General features: G+C 34.0%; 1 protein-coding gene across 1 annotated transcript in view; it reads left to right on the top strand.

The window, feature by feature from the left end:
- Positions 1-27,166, top strand: part of MCTP1 (multiple C2 and transmembrane domain containing 1) — a 564,948-nt gene that overhangs the window by 367,819 nt on the left and 169,963 nt on the right. Inside the window, 5 exon segments of the mRNA XM_079146016.1 lie at positions 7,708-7,810; positions 9,568-9,670; positions 10,019-10,120; positions 10,503-10,577; positions 12,491-12,610. Of these exon segments, the coding sequence (XP_079002142.1) occupies positions 7,708-7,810; positions 9,568-9,670; positions 10,019-10,120; positions 10,503-10,577; positions 12,491-12,610 (503 nt within the window).

The following is a 27,166-nucleotide window of genomic DNA, read 5'->3' on the forward strand; positions in this document are numbered from 1 at the left end:
TTTAGACTTTAAAATTACTACATAGGGAAATCAAAGAATAGACAAAAGTCACAGATACATAATTTTATGCTCAATAAAAGAAAAGCTTTCCATAATTCATAATTTCTAAAAATTAGATTAGAATATTCCTCTGGAGGACATGAGTTACCCATTACTGGAACTATTGAAGCAGAACTTCAGTGACCACCTGCTTGAGGTGGGGAATTAAGTCCTAGAAGGGTTTTTCAAACTGGCCTTCAGGCTTCTCCACAAACCTTCAGATTCTGAGAGGTTGCACTAAGTGCCAAGATGAGCAACAGATTCCTGAGAGAGATATTTTGTAGAAGAGAAATTAAAAGATAAAGACATCATTCCAAAGGCAAAGACTTGACAGATGACAATTTTCAATTGTATATATAAAACTTAATAACCAATAATACCTAATTTTTTAAGCCTAAAGAATTTTGTTTTATTGCTAAAGATCTCTGCAGTTAATTAATTTATTTATAGGAGAGTTAATTTGCAGCCTCATATTTTTCTGTAGAAGAGTCTAAATTAAGTATTATGGGTCCTAAAATTTCCAGAAAGTCTTGCAAAACCAAGGGCACTTATACTCGGTTTTTATAATCATTTTAGACCAAACAAATTTTTTGTCTAAGTTTACAACACATCACTTGCATATAGTTTTTGTTTTAAAATGAATTGAAAGTGAAGACTTTTTATGTTTTTACCGTAATTTATCTGAGCTCTTAAGAGCTCAGGCATACTTTTTTCATGGCCTCTCCTAATTTTATAGATCCCATAGTCGTCGCCTTCTTTCTTTTTATTTTCTCGTGAGTCTCATTTCACTTCATTCTTCTGTCCTAAATTTTGAGTTTCCCAGCATATCAACATGGTTCAGTTCTAGGACTCAAGAACGCATCTAGTTACACAGAATTCTATAAATATTATTTTGCATCTAGTTCTTGATTCCAAGTGAATAACCTCATATATACATTGAGCTTTATGTTTTCATTGCTCTTAGTGTTTATTCAAAGATCCAGAAACTTCTGAGATTTCCCCAAGATGTTTTTTGTAAAGTCACAATCAAAATATTATTTGCATTGTTCACTCATGAGTGTACAATAAAGTTTTCCAAAGGCTACATAATGTTTGATGACTCCCATGTTACCATGACATCAACTTATTATTATAATTTTTAGCAAATTAACAAGTTTTACATGTTTCAAAGTTTCTAAAATGCTAAATTTTAGTAGATTTTGTCATACATAAATAAAACCCCTTGATATCTTCAGTAATTTATATGAGTTCCTAAGACCAATTGTGTAAGCACTTGCTGTGAGGCAATGATGCTAATCTGGGGAGCAGGCAGTGTTGCCCTTGGGTGTTTAAGAGACTTTTGAAAGAATTTTATTTGCCATAATGGTTGGAGAGCACCACTAATATTTGGTATCTTAGGGTTGGGGACACTAAATGCTTTTAAAAGCATCAGCCAGAACTGGGGGTGTAGCTCAGTGGTAGAGCACTTACCTAGCACATGTGAGGCACTGAGTTCCACCCTCAGCACCACATAAAAATAAATGAAGGTATTATGTTCATCTACAACTAAAATATTTTTTTGAAAATAGGCATCAGATGGTCTTACATAATGAAAATTGCTCCATGCCTTGCATTCAAAAACTATATTAATATTTGTTAATATTTTTAAATATTAGACTATAAGTATTAATATAGTTTTTAAATCTATTTCATAATTATCTAGATTGCCTCCTGAAATACATATTGTTTACTCAGTCCTTGGGAATGGATGCCATCCACTCACTGTTTGCACAGTTGGTATTGCTGGTACTTCATGGTCTGGTTCCATCACTTCTCTGATGTCTTCTACCAATTTCCCATTGCTCATCATACCCCAATATCCAAGGCCCTGAGCACATCAGCTTTTGGTCTAGGCTGTTTCCTCTTTTTGGCTTACTTCTCTGCAGATATCCCTGTGGCTACTACTTCACCCCCTTCAGTCCTTTACCCAGCCCTTATTTTCTCAATGAGGCCTACTCCAACCACCCAATTAAATCTTTAACTCTGACCCTCTCCCATACCCTTCAAACTTTTTTATCCTACTCAGTTTATTTTTCATTAGCATGCATTGCTCTCTAGCATATAATAAGTCTACTTATTAATTGTATTCAGTATTTATTCTCAATCTCTTCTCCCCTCCAAAGTAAATTCTAAGAAAGCAAAGACCTTTCTCTTTTTTGTTCATATGGCCTGGCACATGTAATAGTCGCCCAACAAATATTTAACAAATCAATGTATGGTTTTATTGTAAACAACTTTCTATTTAGTCTTTCTTTATAATAGAATTCTGGCAATATATTAAATATTAAAATCATATATGGGTCAGTTTTACTTGTTTCAGGATAAGAAAGAGGGCATTACAAAATTTTCAATATGAAAAAAAGATGTAGTATAGCTATGAATTTAGGGTGTCAATTTTCCTTCCACAATGAAACCTGCTTTATGACTTAGAAAAAACAAGCCCTATTATTATTACTTTTTTTATCACTCAGTCCCAGAATCAGACCCAGTAGGGACCTAGTGAAGAATGTCAGTTAATGTAATTCTACCAATGAGAAGTTTAAAATATGTTTAGATCAGTCAATGAAAAAGACTAAGGTCAAAGTTCCACCTCCAGTGATAAGAGAAGGATTGGAAGATGTCTTCAACACACATTGCTTTTTGTTCCAAAGGACCCTATGGGATTCCCTCAACTCCAATGTTGTTATATGTTATAATTGAAATTCCAGTTTGCAGAGAGGACAGATGGCAACCTCGATTATAATTTTATAAAAAGATTAAAATAGAGTCACTTCAAACTGTTGGAAACCAAAGAAATTAAATGAAAGAAGTTAATTTGTGCAAGGTAGGACCAAAATAAAAGACCCCCGTGGGTATGAATTGTTTTCCACACCACTGAAAACCTCTGTTTGTGAAGACACAGCAACAAGAGGTGATCACGGGGGTCCCTTTCCATACACCCCCATACTTTTATAGCACATCACATCCAGCAAATGACACCATTCGTCAGCAGAAAAATGACCCAACAAAGTCCACCACTGATGGATCAAGATGAACTCTCTATTCTGGGAGTAAGAATATCACTTAGTATCTTTTGAGTGATTCTAATGCCCAAACCAGTAGTTTGAACAAACTGAAGTCATTCACTTGCCATAGAACAGGTAGCAAGTGAGTAGAGGCAATGTAGACTTTTCTACAGTTCTTTATCAATGTGTCAGTGTTGTGACCCCAAAGAGCAAGGGCCAGGAGTGAGAGAGAGAGACAACCACTCAGGGCACCCTATTTAATCTGTGGTGCTGTTTTGAAGGTTGCCAGAATAGATGCCCACTAGAGTCAATTCTGATTTTTGTTTTAATTCTTATAGGAATGCTTTTTCATCAAAAGCCATCTTATGCTTTAAAATCTATTATAGAGTCAGCTTTATAATATAGGCTAAGAGTCTCTAGTGCTAATTCCCCTTGATGATTTTTTTTTTCTTACTAGAAATCTATGAGAAAAAAACTAGCCTCCAGCATTTAACTAGATTATGGAAATACCTCAGTACTAACAAAATAGTTTTAAATATTTATAGTGGTTATGTTACACATATCTAGGTTTTTTGTTATAGAGACCTTATCAAAGAGATACACAAATAGATTTCAACTAAATGTTCCTGATGATAAAACATGAAAGTCCACTTTTTATGTGGTTATCCTTCTTTTCTAAAAATGCCAGTGATAGAGATGTACATTCACCATAGATCACAGGGTCACATCCTCTGGGACTGTCTCCACTTCCTTTTCTCTTTCCCATCCTAGAGTTACAGAATGACATGCTTCTTTCTCATTGCTCCTTTTGCACTCTTCATTTACCTTTATTATAGCACTTACAACCCTGCATCATAATTGTGTATTTACATATCTATCATGCCTACTAGATTGTAGATGTCTTGAGAGCTTGCCTATGTCTTAATCATACTCGCAGTTCTAGAGTAAGCAGAGCAGACATTTAGTAAGTAATGAACACATCAAAAGGCATTGGTATTTCTCTCTAGAAAATTGTCAACATTGAAAATTGCCATTTTCTCGAGGAAGGCTGCTTCTCTTCTAGCTGTCATGATGGTTAAAACAAACAACTCCACAGCTTCCACCACCCAGCACTGCTGAAATTTCTGTATTCCATCCAAACCAAATCCTTCAGTTTCTTGCATTGCTAGAAGAGGGCTGGGTGCTTTATAGCCAAAGGGAGACAGGGGTTAAGATCCTATTGGCACCCGTACATGTGCTGTAGCATTACAACAAAAATGAGTGAGAAAGATAAGAGATTATATTATGTACTACGTTCTCATACATCTAGGTTCTTTAAATAGCCAAAAATTATCAGAAACAAAATCTACTTCAACTTTGGATGTTGCCTTCATTTCTCAAACTTCTGACCATGCGATTTTGAACAAAAACATTTCAGGGCACTGTTCTGTATCACTCCTGGAGCTTTGCTGAATAAGTACACTTTAGGGACATCAATATTGCATCCCATAGTCAATCCTACAACTCAGTACTCGCAGCAAGCAGAAGAGCATATCACAGAGCCTAAATGGAATGATAAAAAGATAAAAGTACAAAAGGAAGGAATAATTAAGAGATAATTAATGGGTAGGTCCATCACTGGCATTTCTCTAAATTGTTTTTTTTCTTTTAAAGTGGCAGATAATCAAGCCTGCAAAATTTAGAAACTGAAAAGCCAGTCATTTAGAACATAATTTAGCAAGCTAGATAAGCACATTAACTATGTATAGCCATTCCTTTAAAATAAAAATAAAGTGTATACTTTTTAGCGGTAAGTTTATAGAATCTAATGTTGTGTATTTACTATTATTTTGGTTAAAATTGCTGTTAATTTTTAATTGTCCTTGATCACATAGTGGAAGGATACTTACTCTCTAAATGAGTGAAAAGCAACAGTGTGTAAACACTTATGTCGGCATCCATTACTTACACTGCAAAAAGATAACTTTTTAGTAGGAAAAGATGAATACAAATTCCTGCTCTCTTCCTACCTAAATTTTCCTGTCAGATTCTAGAATTATTCAGTCTGAGCACCTTGTTGAATGCTCTTTATCCTGGGGGAGGTGGGGAGAGAAGAAAGATAGGGGAAAAAACTGGTTTAGTTGAGCTCAATGAATCATTTTCTATCTTCAGGGCATTTTAGATATTCAGTATTGATACCTGCAAATCCTTTTGACACTACCTTCAAAATATATCCAGAATCTGATCACTTTCTGCCACTAGATTATCTTAATAGACTCCAGACTTTCTCCCTACCTCCTCCTGTGCCTTGTTGATACCTTATTCTCCAAATAATAGCTATCAGATCATATCACTCCTCAACTCAAATCCCCCCAACAGCTTCCTCTCTCACTTGGAGTGAAAGCCAAGTCCTTTCAAAGACCTGCCACTCTCCTCCTACCTCTCTGTCTTCTATCCCCTACCCCATCCATTCCTCCAACCACACTGGCTCCTGGATATTCCTGGAAATACCAGGCATAGCCACTTCTCTGGCCTTTCCAAGATCTGTTCCTCTGGCTAACCCAAGAGTCACTTTTTCACCTCTTTCATTTCTTTGCCCATATGTCACTTTCTCAGAAACACCTTTCCAGTGACCCTTTTGAAAATTTTATGTTCAAACCAGCACTCCCCATCACCTTTCATCATTATTTTTCTCCATAGTATTTATCGGTTATCATATTGTTTAAACTACAATATTGATTTAGACTACATAAGAGGTTAATGTGCATATTATTAACTTTAATGATAAAGAATAATTGTTTAAATAATTGTTAATTTATTCATTTTCTTCTCCTTCAATGTAAACTTACATTTTAAAAAGTTGTTTGACACACTGCTAATGCTCTGATGCATAGAATACTGTCAAATACATGGTAAGCAATAAATATTGGTGGTTGATTACATGAATCTAGAGTCAAAATGGCATGACTTTTCCTATGTATGTGGCCTACTAACTACTATGGGATGATGGTTAATTAGGAAGGTCTTGCCTAGAAGTTTACACTTATGTATATTTCAAAAACTGTTTGAGCCTGCCTTTTCATGCTTGTATCAGAATTCTATGAAAGAAAATAAAATGGTTGATGTGCCAAATAAAATAGGTTGCAATATGTTTTAATGAAGAAATTTTTCTTTTTTGAACACTGTTTTCCATGGTGTGTGTAGGAGCTGGAAGTGAGGGTGGTATAGGTAAATAAAGGCAAGAAGAATGAAGAAAGTGTGCGGGGGGGGGGGGGGGGGGCAGATAATACAGATGGTAAGCCAGAAGTAAATCTTCATCAGATCTTGAAGACTTCTAGTTCCCTGTTCTTTACTGAAAATTATTCCCAAGACTCCAAATTGAGAATACTACCAAAATGTTAAATTATGCAACTATCCCAGGGTATATGAGGCCACTGAACTTACACACACATATTGAATCTCTTTTTAAATATGAAATTAATAAATTAAAGGTGAGTTAAAGTTTGTACAGTTCATTTAAGCATTACACTATGGAAAGTAAATTACACTGCTTTATGGGACTATATATATAGCTTATTTGTCACTGATAGCTAATACATTCCTTCCCATTAAAATTTAATTGAAAATCTTCAATGATATTTAAGCTTTAACACAAGTGTAAACTACTGTGAGTACAATTCACAATGCATTTAAAACAATTATTCTTTATCATTAAAGTTAATAATATGCACATTAACCTCTTATGTAGTCTAAATCAATATTATAGTTTAAAAGATATGACCTCTGGACAGCTTTGTCTAAATATTGATTTCATTGTCATTTGTATAAGGTATCAAACAAATTACATGCTGCACTAATATCATTAATGCTGCCCCCGTAGAGCCTCTGACTTATGGGTTCTTATAATACAGGACATGACATTACAAAAATATTGAGAACATCACAAAACATAATTGCAGAACGGAGGAGATTTGACTGGCAGAGCAAAGTTGCTGTAAATAGATGATAGATAGAATCCTTTACTTTCGGCAAACAGAAAAAATACTGCTCTTAACATGCAGATTGGTTGTTGATGTTAAGTTTCAAATGGCAGAATTTTTTCTGCCTCAGAGGTTCTAATTTACTTCTTATGATTCCATAGATATCTCAGGAGAAAGTAACTCAGCCTTAGATTAAAATGTTGTAATTCTGCAATAATAGCAGTTTTCTCAAAATAAACTTGTTTAGAAATTCCTGTTACAAGTTACTAGTCAATCAGATGAGTTGAAAAATATATGCAAAAGATTAAAGGAGCTGAACATTTCAAATGGTCTTTATAGAATTAAATAAAAACTGATTTAGGGATGGACATGCATTACATTCTCTCTCATTATAGCATTATTTTTGTAAAACAAATGCAAATTGAAATTTCAGCTATATAATTTGGTCTCTTTCACTTTTCCAGGTTCTAAATTGCTATGAGTCATTATGATTGCTAACATCATCTAGTACATCTAACTATTTTGATGGGTTGTTTTATTTTTAAATTTTTACTTGACTTTTTGTTTACTATAAAACTTTTGGAGAAGAAACATGGTCATGATCATGACATTGTGAATGATGGATATTATTTATACTAAAAATGTTCACCCCGAATCTCTTGTAGGTAAAAGTGACCCATTTTGTGTAGTAGAAGTGAACAATGATAGGCTGCTAACACATACTGTCTACAAAAATCTCAATCCTGAGTGGAACAAAGTCTTCACATTGTAAGTAGCCATTACCTTGAGCTCATTTCAGAACTATATGAAATGTATTTCTGTGTGTGTGTGTGTCTATTATTTGCTGATAAACGACTCAATATATTTGACCTGCCTTTGCTAGCAACTGAGAATTTCATAACTACCTTACTGAGAATGAGACCTGGGGAAAGGAGTATGCCATTTTTTGTTTGGTTTGGTTTTCACAGACATCTTTTAAACTGAGTTCTTTATATGACTGTGTTTTTTATATGACTTCACTAAGGGTTTTGCTCCCATCAACTGAATCACCATACTGCTTCTTCCTTTTATACTTTCTATTGAAATTCTTCCCAATCACATTGACACCAAGGAGGACAAAGCTCTATTTGTTCCATTGCTTAAATCAGCAAACAATCTGGTCACGAATTCGGCAGATGCTTTAGTTTTGGTTTGTTTCATTTTAGCACAATAAGAATATTAAGTATTGTCCTAGATACCAAAACACCCTTTGAGTTAATTTTTCTCTTGTTTTAAAAAGTTTGGAAATCTTTTCAGTCATGCACTGTAAAAGCTGCCGATGTTACACTATAGTATTTCCTAAGTTTTTTTTTTTTTTTTTTTAATTGGGCTTTAGAAATGAACTTTAAACAAAAAGAAAACTCTCCAAACAGAAGTACGACATAAAGTTTTCTAACACAGTTTTATTTTGTACATGAAAAAGTGCTAAATTCTTCATTAATTCCTTATAATGCTTCTCCTTAAGAACCAGTAACTAATCAGCTTTAATTATCTGACCAATTTATTTTTAAGGAATTCCACATTTTTATAATAGATGAAAGCCTCGTCAGGAGACTTTCACTCCTAAGAAGGTTGTGTAGAGTGTTTTTCTCTGGAATGCATAATTAAATGAATAGGTTTGATTATTATCAAAGCCATTAATTGATTGTACCCTGATCAAGTCTCTTCTCACATGTGGTTGCAGTTTTTCAGTAATGAATGTATTCATTTTTTTTGTTTTGTTTTCTCTTAATTCATGTTTTCTTGGTAAACACTTTGGTCAAAGAATAAATGCTGTCTACTAGTTGCACTTATTTTTTCAGAAACAAAAATATGAAGAACTCACAGATTTATTTGTTAACGTATGTTGTCTTTGGAACATAATAGAACATCACTTAATTTCTAAATTCCAGGGTGGTACAACTGCTTTAATGTTACATTTTCTCCATTCTGCTTTCTGTGTTTGTTCTTTTTTTTTTTTTTTTTTTTTTTTTTTTTTCACTAAGAACCTAACGGAATGTTTTGGTGAGAGTTGTAAACAAAAAGAGATGTTCTGTTATTATAAAAAAATAATTGTTAAAAAAAGATAAACGGTGACTCTCGCCGATATCAAACCTTACAGTGTTATATGTGGGGGTTAGGGGAAAATATGATTTATTGTTAAAATGAGAAGAAAGAAAAATCTAAAAAATAGCAGGGTCACTTATTGATTTTTTTTCAATAATTTATTCTTTGCTCATGCAGATGGGAAATTATGTTTCATTTTTAAAAATTATAACATAAAATTACAATGGTCTTCCAAGTTTTAGATAATAGAACCATCACTGTAGTCAACTAGGGTGCACTATGGGAAATTCTGTCAGATACCAAGCTACCCTGTATGTGTATATGCAAATAACACACATAAAAATACACACACAAAATCAGCCAGAGCCATCTGAATTTTCAAAACTATTTTAGTTCTCGTTTCCCACTAATGAAATCTTTTTTTTCTTACATATACGCAGCAACATTAAAGATATTCATTCAGTTCTTGAAGTGACAGTTTATGATGAAGATCGGGATCGCAGTGCTGACTTTCTGGGCAAAGTTGCTATACCATTGCTGTCTGTAAGTTTTATTCACCTGACACACTGTTCTGTGTTGCTTTTGCTCAAGGAAAGGGAAAAAAAAAAAAAAAAAAAAAAAAACCTCAGCTCTATGTCTGTCATTTCTCAACCAAGGTCTGTAATAAGAACACTAAAAATTTTAACATACTCAATTCACGGCCATGTTGAATCCCATGATAGTTAATTTTTCCTGACAGACTTGATCCTGGTAATGAACAGGTACTTGTCAGAATTGCCACAGTTGTTTTGGGTTCTCTGTCAGTTTCAGCAGCTGGGGGTCAAAGGTCACTGAGGGAGTGTATTCAGTGGAGACCGCGAGACAGACGGCTGTCATGTCCTTTTCCCGCAGATTCAAAATGGTGAACAGAAAGCCTACGTCTTGAAAAACAAGCAGCTGACAGGGCCAACAAAGGGGGTCATCTATCTTGAAATAGATGTGATTTTTAATGCTGTAAGTCTTAACTTTGGCTTTTTTGTACTGCTAAAGAGTTCAGTTTCATGAAAGCTTTTGTTCCTGATTTGTAGAGAATTTCTGTCATTCCTCATTTTCTCTAAACCTTGATGTATCCTGGAGAATACGCTTCTGCCACTGCCTGGCACACCCACACTTTCTGTTATAGTTGGCGACTGCTGCTGCGGTTGTGCTCTGGCCGCTGCCTGCCTGCCTAAGAAAAGGAAGTGCATGCATGTGCAACTGTATATGCATTTATATTTTATGAGCACAGTCGCCAGGACTTTGAAACTTAAAAAATTATTGAAAATTGAACTGCGTGAAAAAATTGTAAACATTTGTAATATATTAATCCATAACAGACACATATGTTGATGTATAGGTGAAAGCCAGCTTACGAACATTAATACCCAAAGAACAGAAGTACATTGAAGAGGAAAACAGACTCTCTAAACAGGTAAAAAGCAAGGAAAGATTAATCCCTCTGGGAAGACCTGGTTATATCTGTAAAACATCTAAGTAAATTCAAATAAATTTTGGAGGTATGGAGGGGGGAAAATGATGGAATTTTTGATCATCTACTTATTGAAAATGGCTTTTTCTTTTCTTTCTTTTTCTCTGTTCCTTCCTTTCTTTAAAAGATCAAACAAGGACAATACCAAACTAATACATTGGATGGGGGTGGTCAGAAAGGACAAGGGATACTGTAGGTGCTGCATATAATGGATATGTAGTCATGCTTTAGCAAAAGAATGATCTTTTCAAACATAAAATACAATTTGATTGCCATGGAGTGTGACAATGAGAATGCCAAAAGCTGAGGCTCAAATAAGTGTGCAGACCACCCACAGGTATGATGCAGGTGTGTGTAAAGTGAGCCGAATAAAGAGCTCTTCCCTCTAATCCAGTGAGGGGGCTCCATCTTTTAAGAGGAAACTTCCTGTTAATTAGATTTTAACTATGATCTTTTAGAAGTGAACATTCATTGCCATTTTTAGCTAAAAAATAAAAAATCAGGAAATCCAATTTTTCTATCATGAAAGACTTTTAAATTAAGCTTAATACCTATAAATTACAATTTAAAATTTGGTTTGATATAAAGTTTTAAAAAAGTGCTGAACTACCCCTTTTACAAAATGTTTACACTCAATAACAGCTAAAATAACCGTTATTTACATGGCTCTAAAGTTTATTGAACTCATTAGCACCTTGAAATATTTGATAATTTTCCATTCCATTAGAAACCTAAAAACACTTTATTTTTAATCTAAGAAATTTACCCAAAACAGTTAGCTCTTTGGATGTTTAAATACAGTGTATGTCCTACAAATGCAATATCTATCTAAATAGAAATACAGATTACATTTCTCCACATAGATAAAAATAATAAGGGAGATTCTTAAAAGAATGTGAAACAAATAGGGAGACTCTTCATTTTGCCTGAATAGAATTTCAGTTTTAGCAACTTGTTAAAACCATTATGCACATACTTGAATCTGTATTTACACATATATACTTTTTGCTGTACAGCCTCAGTGAACTTTACATAGCTGCTTGTTTAAAACACCAGATCAGTACTGAAGTATATTTGGAGTAGCAAAATATTAACCTGCAGACATATGATTTATTCTAACTATTAAGATACCTGTATGTAATTGTTCAAACCATTATATAGTATGTGAACTATTTTTTCACCTTTGAAATCATGCTATAGTTTTAAACTTAAATTATATCAATTATCATATACCTTTCAAATGAAAGATTTTGTGACACACTTAATTACTATAAATATTTTTCTGAACTCTAAAATTATGAAAAATAAGAAATGAAAAAATATAGGTTACATTTAATGTGGGAGAGAGATTCATTAGTAGTTAACATTAGTAAAAAAGGAGATCTTTAAAAAGTTGAAAATATTTTGTTTTCTATAATAATCAACAATTGATAGGTTTTTCTCTAAGACTCTAAATAAAAACATTCCAAAGTATTCAATTCACTTTGAAATATGTTGAATTTAAGACATTTAATGAATCTTAAAACCACAATAAGATTTACTAGTTATTCGGTAAATGCCAATTTTTTAATCTGTTAGAAAATTTTTTCTTATAAAAAAAAAGTCCAACCTACATGATAACATTTTTTTTTTTAAATACATTTAACTAAGAAATTGCTCTTATAGGTCAGTTCTTTCCGTTTTCTCCAGAAATACTTCTTTCTTTTTAACTTGTGAGCCAAATTGCTTGGTATGTTCTTATGGCTTTTTTAACTTTCTGAATCCTTTTTAAATCACAATAAACTTGAAGAATTTTGCAGTATATTTGATTGTTTTTCATCTTGCAAATTCTAATAATTTTTTCCTTTTCCTTACAGCTGCTACTAAGAAACTTTATCAGAACGAAACGCTGTGTCATGGTGCTGGTGAATGCTGCATACTACGTTAATAGTTGCTTTGACTGGGATTCACCCCCAAGGAGTCTCGCTGCTTTTGTGGTATGAGCATTCTGTATTACTTATATTGTTATTCATTAAATTCAGTAATCATAGCTGCATGTTTCTGTGGCTATAGTAACAGTTATGTTGATGTGGCCATTTTAAAACTCCTATTTTAAGACTTGACTGGACAGATTTGCCGTGGGCAGGAACCTGATGGATTGTTCAAGGTCTGAGTCCAAGAATACACCCCCCACCCCAGATTTCCGGAACGCAAGACGTCTCAGCCAATGTATAATTTTCTCTGTGACAGTTAAAAAGTAAAATTTTGCATGTTGCATAATTCCAAATCCCAATAGGAGAGCCAAGAAAAGTCCTCAGTGTGAAAATAATAATAGTAATAATGTTGACCATCCCCAATTTGATTTTATTCATTCTACAGTTTGTTTCCCCCAAATATGAATCTCATTGGCAGTAGAATGGTAGTATGAAATGCTTTAAATGTGAATCAATTGGAAGTAGATGTGACCTAGTTAAGAGTATTTTATTACTTCTGAGATTTCCAGTTTTTAAAAAGTCACAAGTGAGAATTTGATCGATCCAGATAGTCCTCTAACAATGTTCATCATGTAGCCTTTTTGATTATTTAAAAAGTGCTGATGAGACCAAATGGCAAAGCCAGAAAATCCAAAAAGATAATTTCCTCTGTGTTTTAGCTGGGATTTTCTGTTCTCACATTATTTTTGCTTATTCAGTATTTCAGTTTGAAGTTTAAGTGGAGTCTGTCTTTTGAAATCCTTTATTTTATTTTCATGTTTGTTAGAATATAAGTACCTTATGTTTCCTTATAGTTGCCAGTTTTACAAAATACGACTTTATTATGAGGTCTTACAAGAAGAGCCTTAATTATAGTAACAAATCAACATTTTAGTATTACCATTCAAATGAATGTATGCACATCTGTTTAGTACTTTGAGCTCTGTCCTCTTCTCAGGCCTTGTATGGGACTTTCATTAATGTCTGAGCACATGAACAAAGAGTGTGTATGTCCCTTTGTGTTGTAAGTTACCAGAAAGTTAGGCAGCCTGCTTCCCATAGACATGTTGTTGTCTTCTTAAAGAAAGTGACTGTCATCATCATTAAGTTTTAGAGAAAAAAAAAACAAAAAAAAAAAAACTCCCTCTCTCAATACTCTTTTAGTAGTCCTCTTGCATAATAAATATATCAGGTTATTGTCGAATAAACTTTATTCTGATTTTTCACTAGCATTGAGGCACTTTGATGTTAATGAGAAAAAATGATACTGAGTTTCTATGTATATTTTATATCATTACTTTCAGGTTCTATGAGGCCTTATAACAGCAATAAAATTCTACTGAAAAGGTCATGCTGCCATTTTTGATTAACTCCTTCCAAAGTCATTTTCCACAGCTGTTTGTGAAATTTGAACACAGAGAAGTGTGTATAATTATATCACTTGTTCAGGAACACTCCTTTTGAACTCTTCAGCATTGCACTGTGTTGTGCAAGTCTTCATAAGCTTGCGGCTTCTAGAGGACACTCGTGTAAAATGAATTCAAGATGGCAGCCCTTTTTCACTTTTTTTTCTGATTCTGAAAAAAAATGCAGACACTGGAATTCTGAGAGATTTAAGTACATGTACAAACTAGGATTTCATTGAAAGGGGGCAAACTTCACTGGGGAAGAAATGTAAAAATATCTTTCTTAGCTGGTGGTCGATTTGTAACAGACAGTCCTATGAAACACCAGCTGAATGCACAAAAAGCAGAGCAGGCACAATAATGGTAGGAAAAGAGCCTGCAGACACTGAGGGTTTAAAAAAAAAGACTATCAACATCAATGTGAACACACATTAAGAGTATTTTGAGAAGAAACATTAATAGTTTCATTAGAAAAAAGAAGTGCTAAATCACATTCTGTTATTGAATGTGATTTAAACAACAATGAATAACAAAACCAAGCTTGTATTTCTTTAGACTTCAACAGGGAGCTCCATGAGAATGGGAACCCTGTCTCTTTCATCCTGGTACTCCAGTATCATCTGCAAAATATCCAGCAGTTACTAAGCTCCCAACATAAATGGTTTACTAAATCAATTGACCAATTAATGAACCAATCAGTCAATATGAATATTTTTATTATGTGGAGAAATTCACTTGCCAGACAGATAAGTGTTTGATCAAATAAAGCTAGTTATTAAATCATGATAGATGCAGCTTAATACTGTGGTAGTAATTTTTCCTATAGTTTCCATTTGAATTCTAAACTATTCCATAATCCTTTATTAATATCTAACCCCAGATTGAATTCTGATATTAAAAGATTCTTATGTAACAATAACTAATATTTATTAAGTACTTACTATGTGCCAAGGAACAACTTTTCACATATTAACACATGAAAATGCCTTCATGCATTAATGAATTTAATATTCCCCAAAACCTTATGATATCATTAGGTACTTAGATACTATTATTTTCCCAGTATACAAAGGAAAGTTAATTATCTGCCCAAAGCCATATAGTAGATATTATTTCTTCTCTAAAAAAGCCTCTAAAATATATACCTTACAATTTTAATATCATAAAAATTCAAAACTGTTGTAAGTTTTTTATTCATCTTACAGATGTTAAATGATGTATTTAAAAATGAAATGTTTTAAAGATCTCACCACCTAACTGGAGCCTTTTTAGGCCAGTTTATTGAAAAGAATTGCTTTCCATTAGGAGAAGAGTATGAGCAGCACCCCATTGTTACAAACATATTGTTCCCGTCATGCCCTGTTGATGGATCATGGGTCTATTATTATAATATTGGTTCCACTTGGCCCAGTTTTTCATAAATGCAGCTGCCTCGTGGAGCACATGCATTCGTACCATTATACAACTTGGTTTTAGGCCCAGATCAAACTTTATAAAGAGTGTCTTTTTTTTTAATTGTTTTATTTTTCCTTTATAATTTACTCCTCAAAAATAAGTCAAAATAGAAAAACAATTATTTTTGTGTCCCAGTCTCAATGAACGTGGAAAGCTCAAGAAATGTAGACTCAGGGCAGCTACAGCCTCCCCAGCACTACCTGTACTCTGTGGGGAGGATTCAAAGCCAGCTGATGACAATAGAAACTGAAATCAGTCTGGAAGGAAAGGGAAAAGATAAGCAAATATATTTCTGGGAATGGCCTTGCTTTGAGCACTACACATTAGGTTTTAAATGTTGCTATGAATACTGTCTACCTAAGAGCGAACACAGGCGTGTGCGTGTCGGCTCTGCTTGTCTCTGGGAATCAACTATTGTAGACATGGAAATGTCTCATAAATTGGGCCTAATTTTCATCAGGCTCTTGACCAGACATTTGTGTTCTTGTGGATGTCAGAGGGTGCAAAATGGGAGGAAAAAAAAAGAAAGAAAGAAAAAAGAAAAAGTGTACATTCTCTTTTCAGTACTGTCATTTCTCACTGTAATGAGCACAAAAATAATTGGACAACTGAGCTATCAGTAAAAGGACACACTTCAGTGTGTGTCAAAGAATTATTTTACAGGACAAACTTTAATCTTTAAATGTGATTGTAGATAATTTGTGGTACCATCTGTCCATTTGGAATTGTTTTAGCCTTTTCTGTCGTTATACAGTAAGTGCCGCTGTGTTTAACATTAACATTTGATATTTTACACATTTAATTTCTGTTCTGCTGTGTGGTCCTTGGGGAATGGAGCGCTAGTGCTACATGAGAGAGACAAAGTATTGATCAGTTAACATTTCAGCTACATTTATGTATGTCGCAAAATTAATGAAAATGCCAGACAAAAATGTCAGAGTGCACAAAAAGGTAGAATTTAAATTTGGTACTTTAATGAAAGTACCTTAAGATGTGCATTATCAAAAATGTCCTCTTGCCTTTAAAGTACAATTCCTAACAGAATAACTAAAGAGAGACACATATTTTACTTAGAGGAACAATGAACATGAATTATGAAAAGATGTCAACTCCTCAAAGTACCCTGTGTTCCAAAACTGCATGTTTGAATGCTTAACTGTTAGTCATAAAGTGCATTTCTCTTCGTACCTGTAGGGCTACTGACTTCAATCCTCTGTCCGTACTGACTAGGAGGCAGACTTCCTACTGAGATTCTCCCTCTAGGTTTTTCTTGGTGTGTGTGTGTGTGTGTGTGTGTGTGTGTGTGTGTGTGAGAGAGAGAGAGAGAGAGAGAGAGAGAGAGAGAGAAAGAGAAAGGTGGGGTGGGGGATCCAAGAATTCCCTTTACAGCAATTCATGGAGGCCACTGTGGTTCATTACTTGTTCCTTTCTGGGTCCTTTTCAAGTGGCTGGTTTTCGTTTGCTTCCAGATAATTTGTGCTCACTTTCATTCAATTCCCATTTTAGTAAAGGATCACACTTGGGACAACAGCTATACTCAGAAAAGCTGGGCCATTATGCAGGAAGAGAGAAAAACCAGGGATGGTGCATGCAAAGAATGACACAAGGCTGCTCTGTGTAACCAAATGATTAAAAAAAAAAAAAAAATGGAGGACACACCAGCAAAGGAGGAGGAACTGAGCTTGCAGAGGCAAAGGGAATATAATACAGTGATCTGCAGACAGTAGGCACTTAGGGATGCTTTATTGTGTACTTCCTGTGCAGAAAGTCTGCTGCTACTAAACATCTTATGGATTTTCCTAAAAGTTATTAAAAACCAAGAGGACATTTTAAGAGGCTTCATGATCAAAGTCTAAAAAGGGATCATTGTTAAAAAAGAAGCATCAGTATAAAAACAAAAACAATGTCTACATCACCTGTAAGTCAAGTCTTATTTCATTTTACTGAATAATGAAATGTAGGATAATTATATTGGTCATATTGAAGATTACTTTATGTTTATAAATAGAAATTCCTATTTTGAAAATTTAACAGATATCAGTAATACCACCAAGAAAATTATATTTCACATCTGACAATTTTCAAAGTATTTTTATAAAAGCCTTTTACTTGATACAATTATTTTTTTAGAGTTAGCAGAAAAATTGGAAATGTTCCAGATGTAATTTTTGTTACTTTGCCTATCATAGAAAATCAGGACACCTAAAAAATCAAAGAAACAAATACTAAGGAAAAATGATCTATAATTGGTCATTATATCATTCTATCCTTGTACTCATGAATTTTCCTAAAACTGTAAATTTTAACTTCCAGTCCTTTTGCCCACTTTTTCACTTATGCCTTCCCCTAACATAAACATTTAACACAAACATTAACACTTTAACAGATATCAGCAAAGGGGCTTTACTAAACAATACTTCATTTAATTTCTAAAAGTTTTAAATGAAAATGAACATTTCTTTCACAAATGTGCAAGTAAAGAAAGAAAAAACCTGCATAGAATTTCATTGATTTAGAAGATCATATATCAACAAAGTTACCTAAAATTTCTTTGATAGAGTCAGAAGTATTAACTCTTAGAAGTGTCTAGCAGTACCATTTTCAGTAAATAGATTATATACACAATTCAGATGGACATTTGGCATATCAAGTTGATACCCAGAATATACATTTTTCCCAAATTCATCTCAATTCCGGGGAAGAATGTTTTCAAATATTGTCCTAAATTATATGACAAATTATAAATTAGGTTTTCATAAGCACTGCTTTTAACAAAACATTGCACATCAATTCTTGCAATTATACAAAATCTCCCCTGAAAAGGCCATAATTTAGAAACGAGTTGAGTCTTAAGGTTGATCACTATTAGCTAAGTCAATTTTAATCATAGGAAATGTAGCAAACCAGATAATAACGGAACAAAACATTTCTCTAATCCTTCCTGAGAAGTGATGCTGTAGTTCAGTTTGCATTTCTACTTACATAAGTAATTTTTCTTTTGTTTTTGTATCTGTTAGATGTATGATGCAGCACTTCACCAAATCATCATTTCCTTCTCTTTAAATGATGACAACACCCTTTTTGGTTTATTATAATAGATGTTATCAAAAGGACTTTCTGGTCTTTGGAGGGAGATAATCACATAACCCAGAGAATCTGCTACTCTGAAAATCTTGTTCCTCCTAAATTTTATTTTATATTGACAATGAGAAGAATTTAATCTCATACATAGCAGGTCAAACTCATGTTTTCTGTGATCTCTGCTCTACCTCCTTTGTCCTCTATATGGGAAGCCATAGGATGCTGAAATCTGTGGAAGTTTTCTTTTGTGGGTGATTTGAGGATAATAAAACTAATTGACTTTTTCCAACCAAACATGGTTGTCCTATATTATAATCAAACATAAAACACAAATACTACCATCATAACCATGTGTGTCAGTCAGCTTTTTGTTGCTGTAACAAAACGACAAAAAAATCTTAATGGAGGAAAGATTTATTTTAGCTCACAGTTTCAGAAATGTCAGTCTGTAGACGCTTTTTTGAAGGAAAGAACTTAATGGAGGAAAGATTTATTTTGGCTCACAGTTTCAGAAATGTCAGTCCATAGTTACTTGACTCCATTGTTTCTGGGCCTATGGTGAGGCAGAACATTATGGTGGGGAGCATATTACAAAGTTACCCACTCATAGTGACCCAGAAGCAAAGAGAGAGGAAGGGACAAGGGACAAAATATAACCTTCAAGGACATACCCCAAAGAGCCTATTTTATCCAACCAGGACCCACCTCCTAAATTTCTACCATCTACCAGTAGTCCATTAGGTTATGAACCTGTAAATGTTTAATCCATTGATAAGGTCAGAGCCCTCACAATACAGTCATCTTCCAAAGGCCCACCTCTGAATATTCCTGCCTTGGAGACCAAGCCTTTGACATATGATTTTTTAGAGGACATTTCAGATACAAACCATATTAAATCCAAGAATTTGCCTTCTCGTGAGCCTTATTGGGTACATGCAACAAAGGTTAAGGTAGTGGAGTACACAAAACCTCAGTGTAGTCTGTATGGGTATTACCCTTAAACCACCTCTTTGCATTAATTATCAGGTAGTTTCAGTCCCCACACCTTTGTACGATGCTATAAATATGTTGTGGGTCCATATTTTACCACTGAGTTTACTAAGGATTAAAAAAGTCATACAATGAATTAAAGATATCTGACTCTCTGTCCCCATATTTCTAAGCTTATGTTGTCCTCTGAAGGATTTCCTGTTTTCTAACTTTGATTCAAATTGTGCAGGACACACTTACTGAGCAAAATGGCAAGCTATTTTCATTACAATATATTATTATATAATGAATTTTGCAAAGGAAACCATTTAAAAGAATGAGATAATTATATAATTTATTCTAGTAAAATTTGATAAAGCAAGAGGACTAACTCTTCTGAATGTTTATAAATTATAACAAGAGAGTCAGTCATTAGTATACTTTATTCATTAGGATCATTCTCCATGTAATTTCATGCACTTTTATATGCATGAAAGGGTAACATTAAGAAATAGAAGTAGAATGCTCTCTGTCATTTCATTTTTCTGTTTTGACTAGTTATGAATATATACCTTTGAATTATGAATATATTTGAGTTAATTTACCAAGCCAAAGACTAACTTGAAATATCGTTGATGAGTAGTCTGTCTTTGCTACAGGTAGGTCTGTGAGTTATGACTGTTGCATCTGCTACTTTTGTTGTGATGACTGAAGTTCCACATTCAGTAAGTGGTAACTGTAAAGATGACCTTAACGGTCCTCAGTGACTGGCTTATAGTAAATTAATGCAGAGAAAATCAGAGATGAGCTAAGAAGCAAAGAAAGATAAAAATCATTCAAAGTATAAACACATATTTGGATAAAAATAAAAGTCAGCACTGACTTTGAGGGAAGAAATAAACAGATTTTAGTGACAAAACTTAGCTTTTATTTAATCTTAAATCAGATTTCTCAACTTTTTTTGGCTTCTGCTAAGGAAGAAATTTTCACTTAATTTAATGAAAGAAATTAAATACTAAGGAATAAGATTTGATCAGAGAGTATTGAGTATTTGGGGGGGGGGGACAAACAATTCTAATATATTTTTGCAGCCCCCATCAAGAATCAATTTTCATCCCCTTGAGTATCATATTGCCTCTACTGAGAATGTACACTTGAAATATTAGGGTTTATTGTAAATTTAACTGTGATCACTTCCATACTCTTGATGATAAAGTCTAATTTGGAATTTCTATTGTTTGTATATGATGCAAACCAGTTGAGAGAAAGAGAATTTGTGACTGCTATACAAAACCATTGACTACATTGGAGTCCACCATTTCAAGAAAAGAATTTTGGTTTCTTAAATATTGAAGAATTTGATTTCCTGCCTTATGCAAACCACAAAAGGATTTTCTTCTACAACCCAATCCAAAATGGAAAAGGGACCTGAACCTGAATTCTGGACTAAGTAGTATAATGTGTCTCATTATGAGTGTTTTATAGATTTTATACATACATTGCACTATTTTTATGAGTAATAGCTAATCTTTATATTCTTAAACAAATATGTCAAAGTTATAAAACCATACTTCATTAGGTTTGATTACCTATTAAATCTCCATTGGAAGGGCAGGTTAAAAAAAGGTTATGGAATAGGAAAACCATTTAAGACAGTTAAGATACTTGTTCTATAATCTGTTCTGCATATCAAGTTGCTCAGTTCACCACTGGGATCAAAATAACTTTACTGTTGCAATTTATCAACAATATATAAATACATGATTTTTCTATCCCACATTGCTATATATAAATAATTCTAGGGCATTTTCCATAGCTAAGATTCTATATAGTTCTTACAAGCAAATTTTGGACATGTTTTAAATAGAAATCTTTCATCAGGATTTTTTTCTATGGACTAGGATTGAACTCAGGGGGCCTCCACTACTGAGCTACATTCCCAACCACCACCAACTCCCTGCCTTTTTTTATTTGAAGTCAGAGTCTTGCTCAGTTGCCTAGGCTGACCTCAAATTTGCAATCCTTCTGCCTCAATCTCTCAAGTTGCTGGGACTACAGGTATGCACCACTGAGCCCCGTTGCATTCAGTATTGTCATAAAATGGTGAAATTAACAGTTTACTTTTGTCAATTAGATAAATCATTTGGATTTAATTTAAAAATCATAGATCACCAAAGATAAATGTAGTACATTAATTATCCACAAATTAGTACACTGAATTTATATACAGAGTATTATATTTTGAAGTTATATTAGTAAAGTGATGGCAGAGAAAATTATGTATTATTCAGATGACTGAGTTCACTTTTTCTAGGTAGGTAGTGATACTGAAAAGTTGTGAGAGTCAGTGTGTATCTAATTTTATTTAAATCCCTTTACATAGAGTTTGGTCCTCCCATTATAATAGCCTATTGCATACCTCAGCCAGAGGCTGATATTTACAAAACAGATTTTTAACCTAGGTTCTACTAACTTGACTGAGTATGCACTGTTTTCTACATTTTTAAAATTCTCAGAGTATATGCCTCCTACGTAATGTAATGTTTTTCAGACAGGCTCCCTACATCCAGACATGATAGAAAGTTGTGAGACATTGTGTAGACCTTGGAACACATTTCTCTTTTATGGCGACACCATGGATAATGACATAGGACCACTCACCAGGCTTAGGGATCCCCTCACAGAGTCCTAGCTCTGAAATGGAAACATCCTACGGAGGAAGGAAAGTCAGTGGGTTTATGGCTGAATGCTCATGATGCCAGGAACATATCTGTCTCAAACTTCAGCAGAACACACCTTCCTGATGGCACAGTCCAGGGCTTTAAAAAGTAAAGGCTGTACAGGATCTGTACAATACAGATGAAGTCATGGAATGTTACAGCTGGCAGGGAGCTTAGAGATTATTTTACAGGACAAGAACAAGTACAAAAAGGTAAAGCAAATGACATACTAAGACAATAATTCCCCTCCCCCAATTGCTAGTAACAGAAATTTCAAGGACAGCAGCAGTGAGAAGAAGGGTGACGTTTGTAAGTTAAATTGTCCTCAATTAAGGAAAAGCAGGTGTTTGACATTGTCCTGTAGAATTCTGAGGGTGTAAAATTGAACTTGTGAGCCTTTGTGTTTTCTGTTAAGATATGTGGGAAAGCTGCAATTGCCTACTTGATAGAGTAAATTAATGCCCACTCTGCTCAGTATTATTTCTGCAGTTTATGTAGTAAGGATATACCTTATATTTTGATCAACTTTTCTATTAGTTGCAATCACATCCTAAAAATACCATGCAGAGATGTGTGTATAGTAATAAAAAATTCTTAGAGTTCACTGTGTGTTTGAGTTAGGTATATTTTAGATAAAAATATTATTTTTCTTATAAGTAGTAAAAATGACTTTTTTCCCAAAAGCAAATGTCAATTCATTAAGAATCTATTTCCCAGGTCTCAAACATATTTTCACTGAGTTGCTTAAGCAGCTTAAACTCTATTGATCCACTTTGATTTAATGGTAGCTAAAATGAACTTGTACATGGCCTAACTTTCCATTAGACTAAATAAATGCCAGGGGGAAAGTATATGTATTTTAGTCATTTTTTAAAAATAGGGTGACCCATCTTCATTGTACTTGTGTCTTCCTAAATTTTCTTTAAAAAATTATATAGATCCAAATTATTCCAGCATAAAATTAAACAGCATGATGCAATAGTATATTACTTTATGAAGTAGTGAAATTAGGGTGTACTTTTAGATACTATTTGAATTTGTAGGGTATTGCCCACTTTGTTACAGTCTTTGTGAGGTACAGTTATAAACTTGGTGTACCAAGTTATTGCTATTTGAGTTATTGGAGTGAAGAAAGCCAAATTAAATCATCTGAATGAAATACTGTGAAGCAGGAGAGGACCTGTGGATAATTTAGATTTGAATTATATACATGACCACAATGACATAGAGTTTTTTTTTTTCTGAGAGCTATAGTCTTTTGAAATTTTTATCAAAATGAAAAATATTTAATGTAAAGTTATTAATGGAAAGTGTTCTCTACTGGATCGAAGAGTAGGAGATAATGGAAAATGTTCCACTAGTGTTTGTCACAAACTGATGGCTTGTCCTACAAAAATATAGCTGCAAAATATTTAATAATACCTAAGTTCTATTTCTAATTGACTAGACTATTTAACTTAAGTTTAAGGAACTAGGAAATAAAATAGATTGTAAACTGAAAAATGCCATTTGTCAGTATTTTTAATCCATTACCAGAGCCAGTGACAGGAATAAATTCAGGCTGTTCTGCTTGAGATGCATTTCAACTGCCATTAACAGATCTTCCCCCATTTTCATGCACACTCAGTATAGCTGTGTGGAATGACTGACTCAGATGACTTCAGTCGCAAAACTTGAAGTTAAAGCTGTAATATCCTAAAAGAAACCCCCAACAGTAGTATCAGATGAAACTGAGAATAAATGCAGTATATCAGGCATCATAAAAGGGTGAATGGGGGATACATTTATGCCTTCCTCTATCTACTATGAGATTTGTACAGACGATTCACACTCATTATTCTCGTCATCTTAATGAGATCAGTATGGGAACATTTCTCTCCTCTCTCTCTTGACTGTCAGAAAGGGGACACTCCATTATTTCTCCTTCCTCTCTCTGCTTCCTGTATGTTTTCCTGGCAATCCAGAAATGTTAACCAGTAATAGCAGACAGCCCCAGAATGTTGCATATGAAGGTTTAAGGACTTTAGATGAGGCCAGCAACTTTAGTCAGTATCTCTGTCTCTGTCTGCCCCCCCCCCCACTCTCTCTCTCTCTCTCTCTCTCTCTTTCTCTCTCTTGCATTCGCTCCCTCTTTCTCAGGTGTGCTTTTATTTTCTTTCAGACTTTTATTATCTGCTGTATTCCCCAAGGAATTTCCCTGGAAAAGAAGGAGATTTCTCCATGAGAAGTAAAATAGGGTCCCTGAGTGGAACCTGGATTTGCCATACTCCTTACTGTTGAGTCTGTTACCCCAATTAATTTTGAACATAGCATCCCTAAACCAAATTTGAGTGCAATCAGTTCATGTATTCAAGCCAGACATATGTCCAGCCTTGAACTTAAGAGGTAAAATGGGTAAGAGATCAACTACTAATGCATCTCATCTTCAAATACATTTTCAAATCTGTCAAGAAACAGTCCCTGTTTCTCATTTAAGTTGCTAGGAGACATTTTTTATGTATTTAGATCATAAACTCCATGAATCCTGAAGGAAAATAGCCAGAAATTATAGAAAGATTTACATGATCTGTCTATTGATTATTAGTTTATGCTATAATCACACCAATTTTGGTACTGCTCTCCTTTAGAGGAACTTGTGTGTTAGAGGATTCCCTTTAACATGATTGAGGAATTTTAAAGTAGGCATTTTTAATATTTGCTGCCCTCTTAATTATTACTTGTTTAATGCACCACTGTTAGCACAGGGATTATGAGTTAATAAAAATGTCACAGTATTAGTGTATAAAACACTATATAATTTTCCCCAGGTAATGATTAATGGCAAACAGCTATATTAACTATACTCTTAGTGTATAGTCCCTAAATGTATTTGATTCTCATCTTTTAGAAAGTAATTTTATACTGAAATTCTGTAAAGAAATATTTGAGGAACTTGGTTAATCTATTTAAAGCAACCTTCTTAGATGCATGAATTTTTCCCAATGATTTATATTATATTGCTATGTAAAATATCAATTGTGTTTTAAAATCAGTCTGAAAGTTTTAAATGTTGTCTTAAATTGCCAGGGCAATCTGACTGAGATTCATACAGAACTTATTTATCTCATCATACTATTTGTTAAAAACAGTTGAAAAATAAAATTAATAAGCCATTAGGTCATTATTATGTAATGGTTTTGTTCACATAGATAAATGGGTTTCCTTTTCCCTCTTTCTTTTTAAATAATGTCTTTCTGGCTTTGTTCCGTGGCTGCAGCAGGCTGTTAGTATGTATCTTTATACCATCAGAATGAATGAGATATATCTGTATAAATTATTGATTCACTTGAGCCTACCTCCGTAATTCAGAGCTGAAAACTTTGGCAGCTTATCTAATAGAATGATATAACTAGCAGACTGAAGTTACCTACCACAGCAACAATTGCCAGTTGGGGGGTCAAATGCCCTTTTACCTTTATACCTGAACACCTGCAAATTGAGCTGTATCCCATTCAGAATTTTAAGAACAGGTCCATTGTCACAGGAAGTAGAGTTTGTTTCTTGGAGAAAATTATGCCAGTTCTAGTTCTGAATGAAAGACAAGGCTTTTATTACTCAAGGGATATTAGGGCTGACTGCTTTTTTGAGAAAACAAATTTGCTGTAACTTTATCTGTAATTTAGTCCTGAATGGGTGCAAATAGACTGCACATTGTATGGAGTAGAAAGAAGAAAATAGGGGTTTGTTAAAGCTATACAAGGGCTATGTAACCATTATATTTCCGAGGGAAGTCTTATCAGAATATTTTGGTTACAGACTTAGCATCAAACACCTGTTTTGAATTTTAGTTTAGAATAACATTGGAAAAGAAAGATTTTTTTGTCTAAAATCATGGATAATGAAACACCCATCTCCTAAAAGTTACTATATAGGCTTTGACTTTGAGGCTGACCTCATTCAAGCACTACACGAAGTACTAGGATCCCTCCTCACAAAAGTGAACCCTAAACTCAGACCCATTTGGAATGTGTTGACTTGTTTTATTTCTATAAGGAAGTCAAGTACTTGACCTTATAAACCATTTTCAACTAAAAAAAAAATCCTATGCAGCTATATTCACATGAGAGTTTGACTTAAGCTTTGCCAAAGCTGAGTAAAGTATATGTTTAAAGTAAGGGAAAGAGAAGGCATATCTCAACTGATGAGCCTCAAGGTCATCAGTGGGGACTGCAGATCATATATTAGTTGAAGGAACTTATCTGTCAAGTTGATCACCTACTCCTTAGCAAGCTCATAGTTGTCATAGAAACACCCAGTTTTACAGTGTTAGAGTTGATCATGGACACGGAACCAAACTGGGTAGTGAAACATCTTAGCCATATGTTTGTTCTAAGCTCCAACATAGTCAATTAGCACATTTTCTATTAAAAACTTAATGTAATAGGTATTCATTAACTAGAAGTTGCTATAATTGAAGAGTTACTCAATTATTCCATCCTCTAATCTTATTTTCACTTCTTTTCAAACTCCAAGTAGGACTGTATCCAAATACATCCATGACCTCCACCTCAAACAAGCTGTGATAGATTGATCTGGGTATGGTACTTAATTTTTCTTTCTACATTTTGGTTCCTATAACTATGTCCCTGGGCTCTCCCTTTTTCTGTTTTATTACATAATGTCTACAAGGATAGGGAAGTTGGCTTCTGTGGAAAAGGACCATTGTGCAATAGATGAAGTGTCTCTGGAATATTATTACCTCTGGTCCATGAGTCCATCCCTTCTTCCTCCACTGTTCACTCTCCCCACTAGAGATTCATCTGGGCATATCTTTACAATGATATTACTCTCATTATTTGTGTTAAGGTCTCTGCTACCCTCTGCCTGTGTCTGCCACATTATATGTCACTGAAACTCACCCATGCCCTGGGTCATCACTTTGGACTTGTTCCCCATAATGTTCAGGGTGT

This window comes from Sciurus vulgaris (assembly GCF_902686455.1).
Source record: "Sciurus vulgaris genome assembly, chromosome: 6".
Classification (NCBI taxonomy): Eukaryota; Metazoa; Chordata; class Mammalia; order Rodentia; family Sciuridae; genus Sciurus; species Sciurus vulgaris.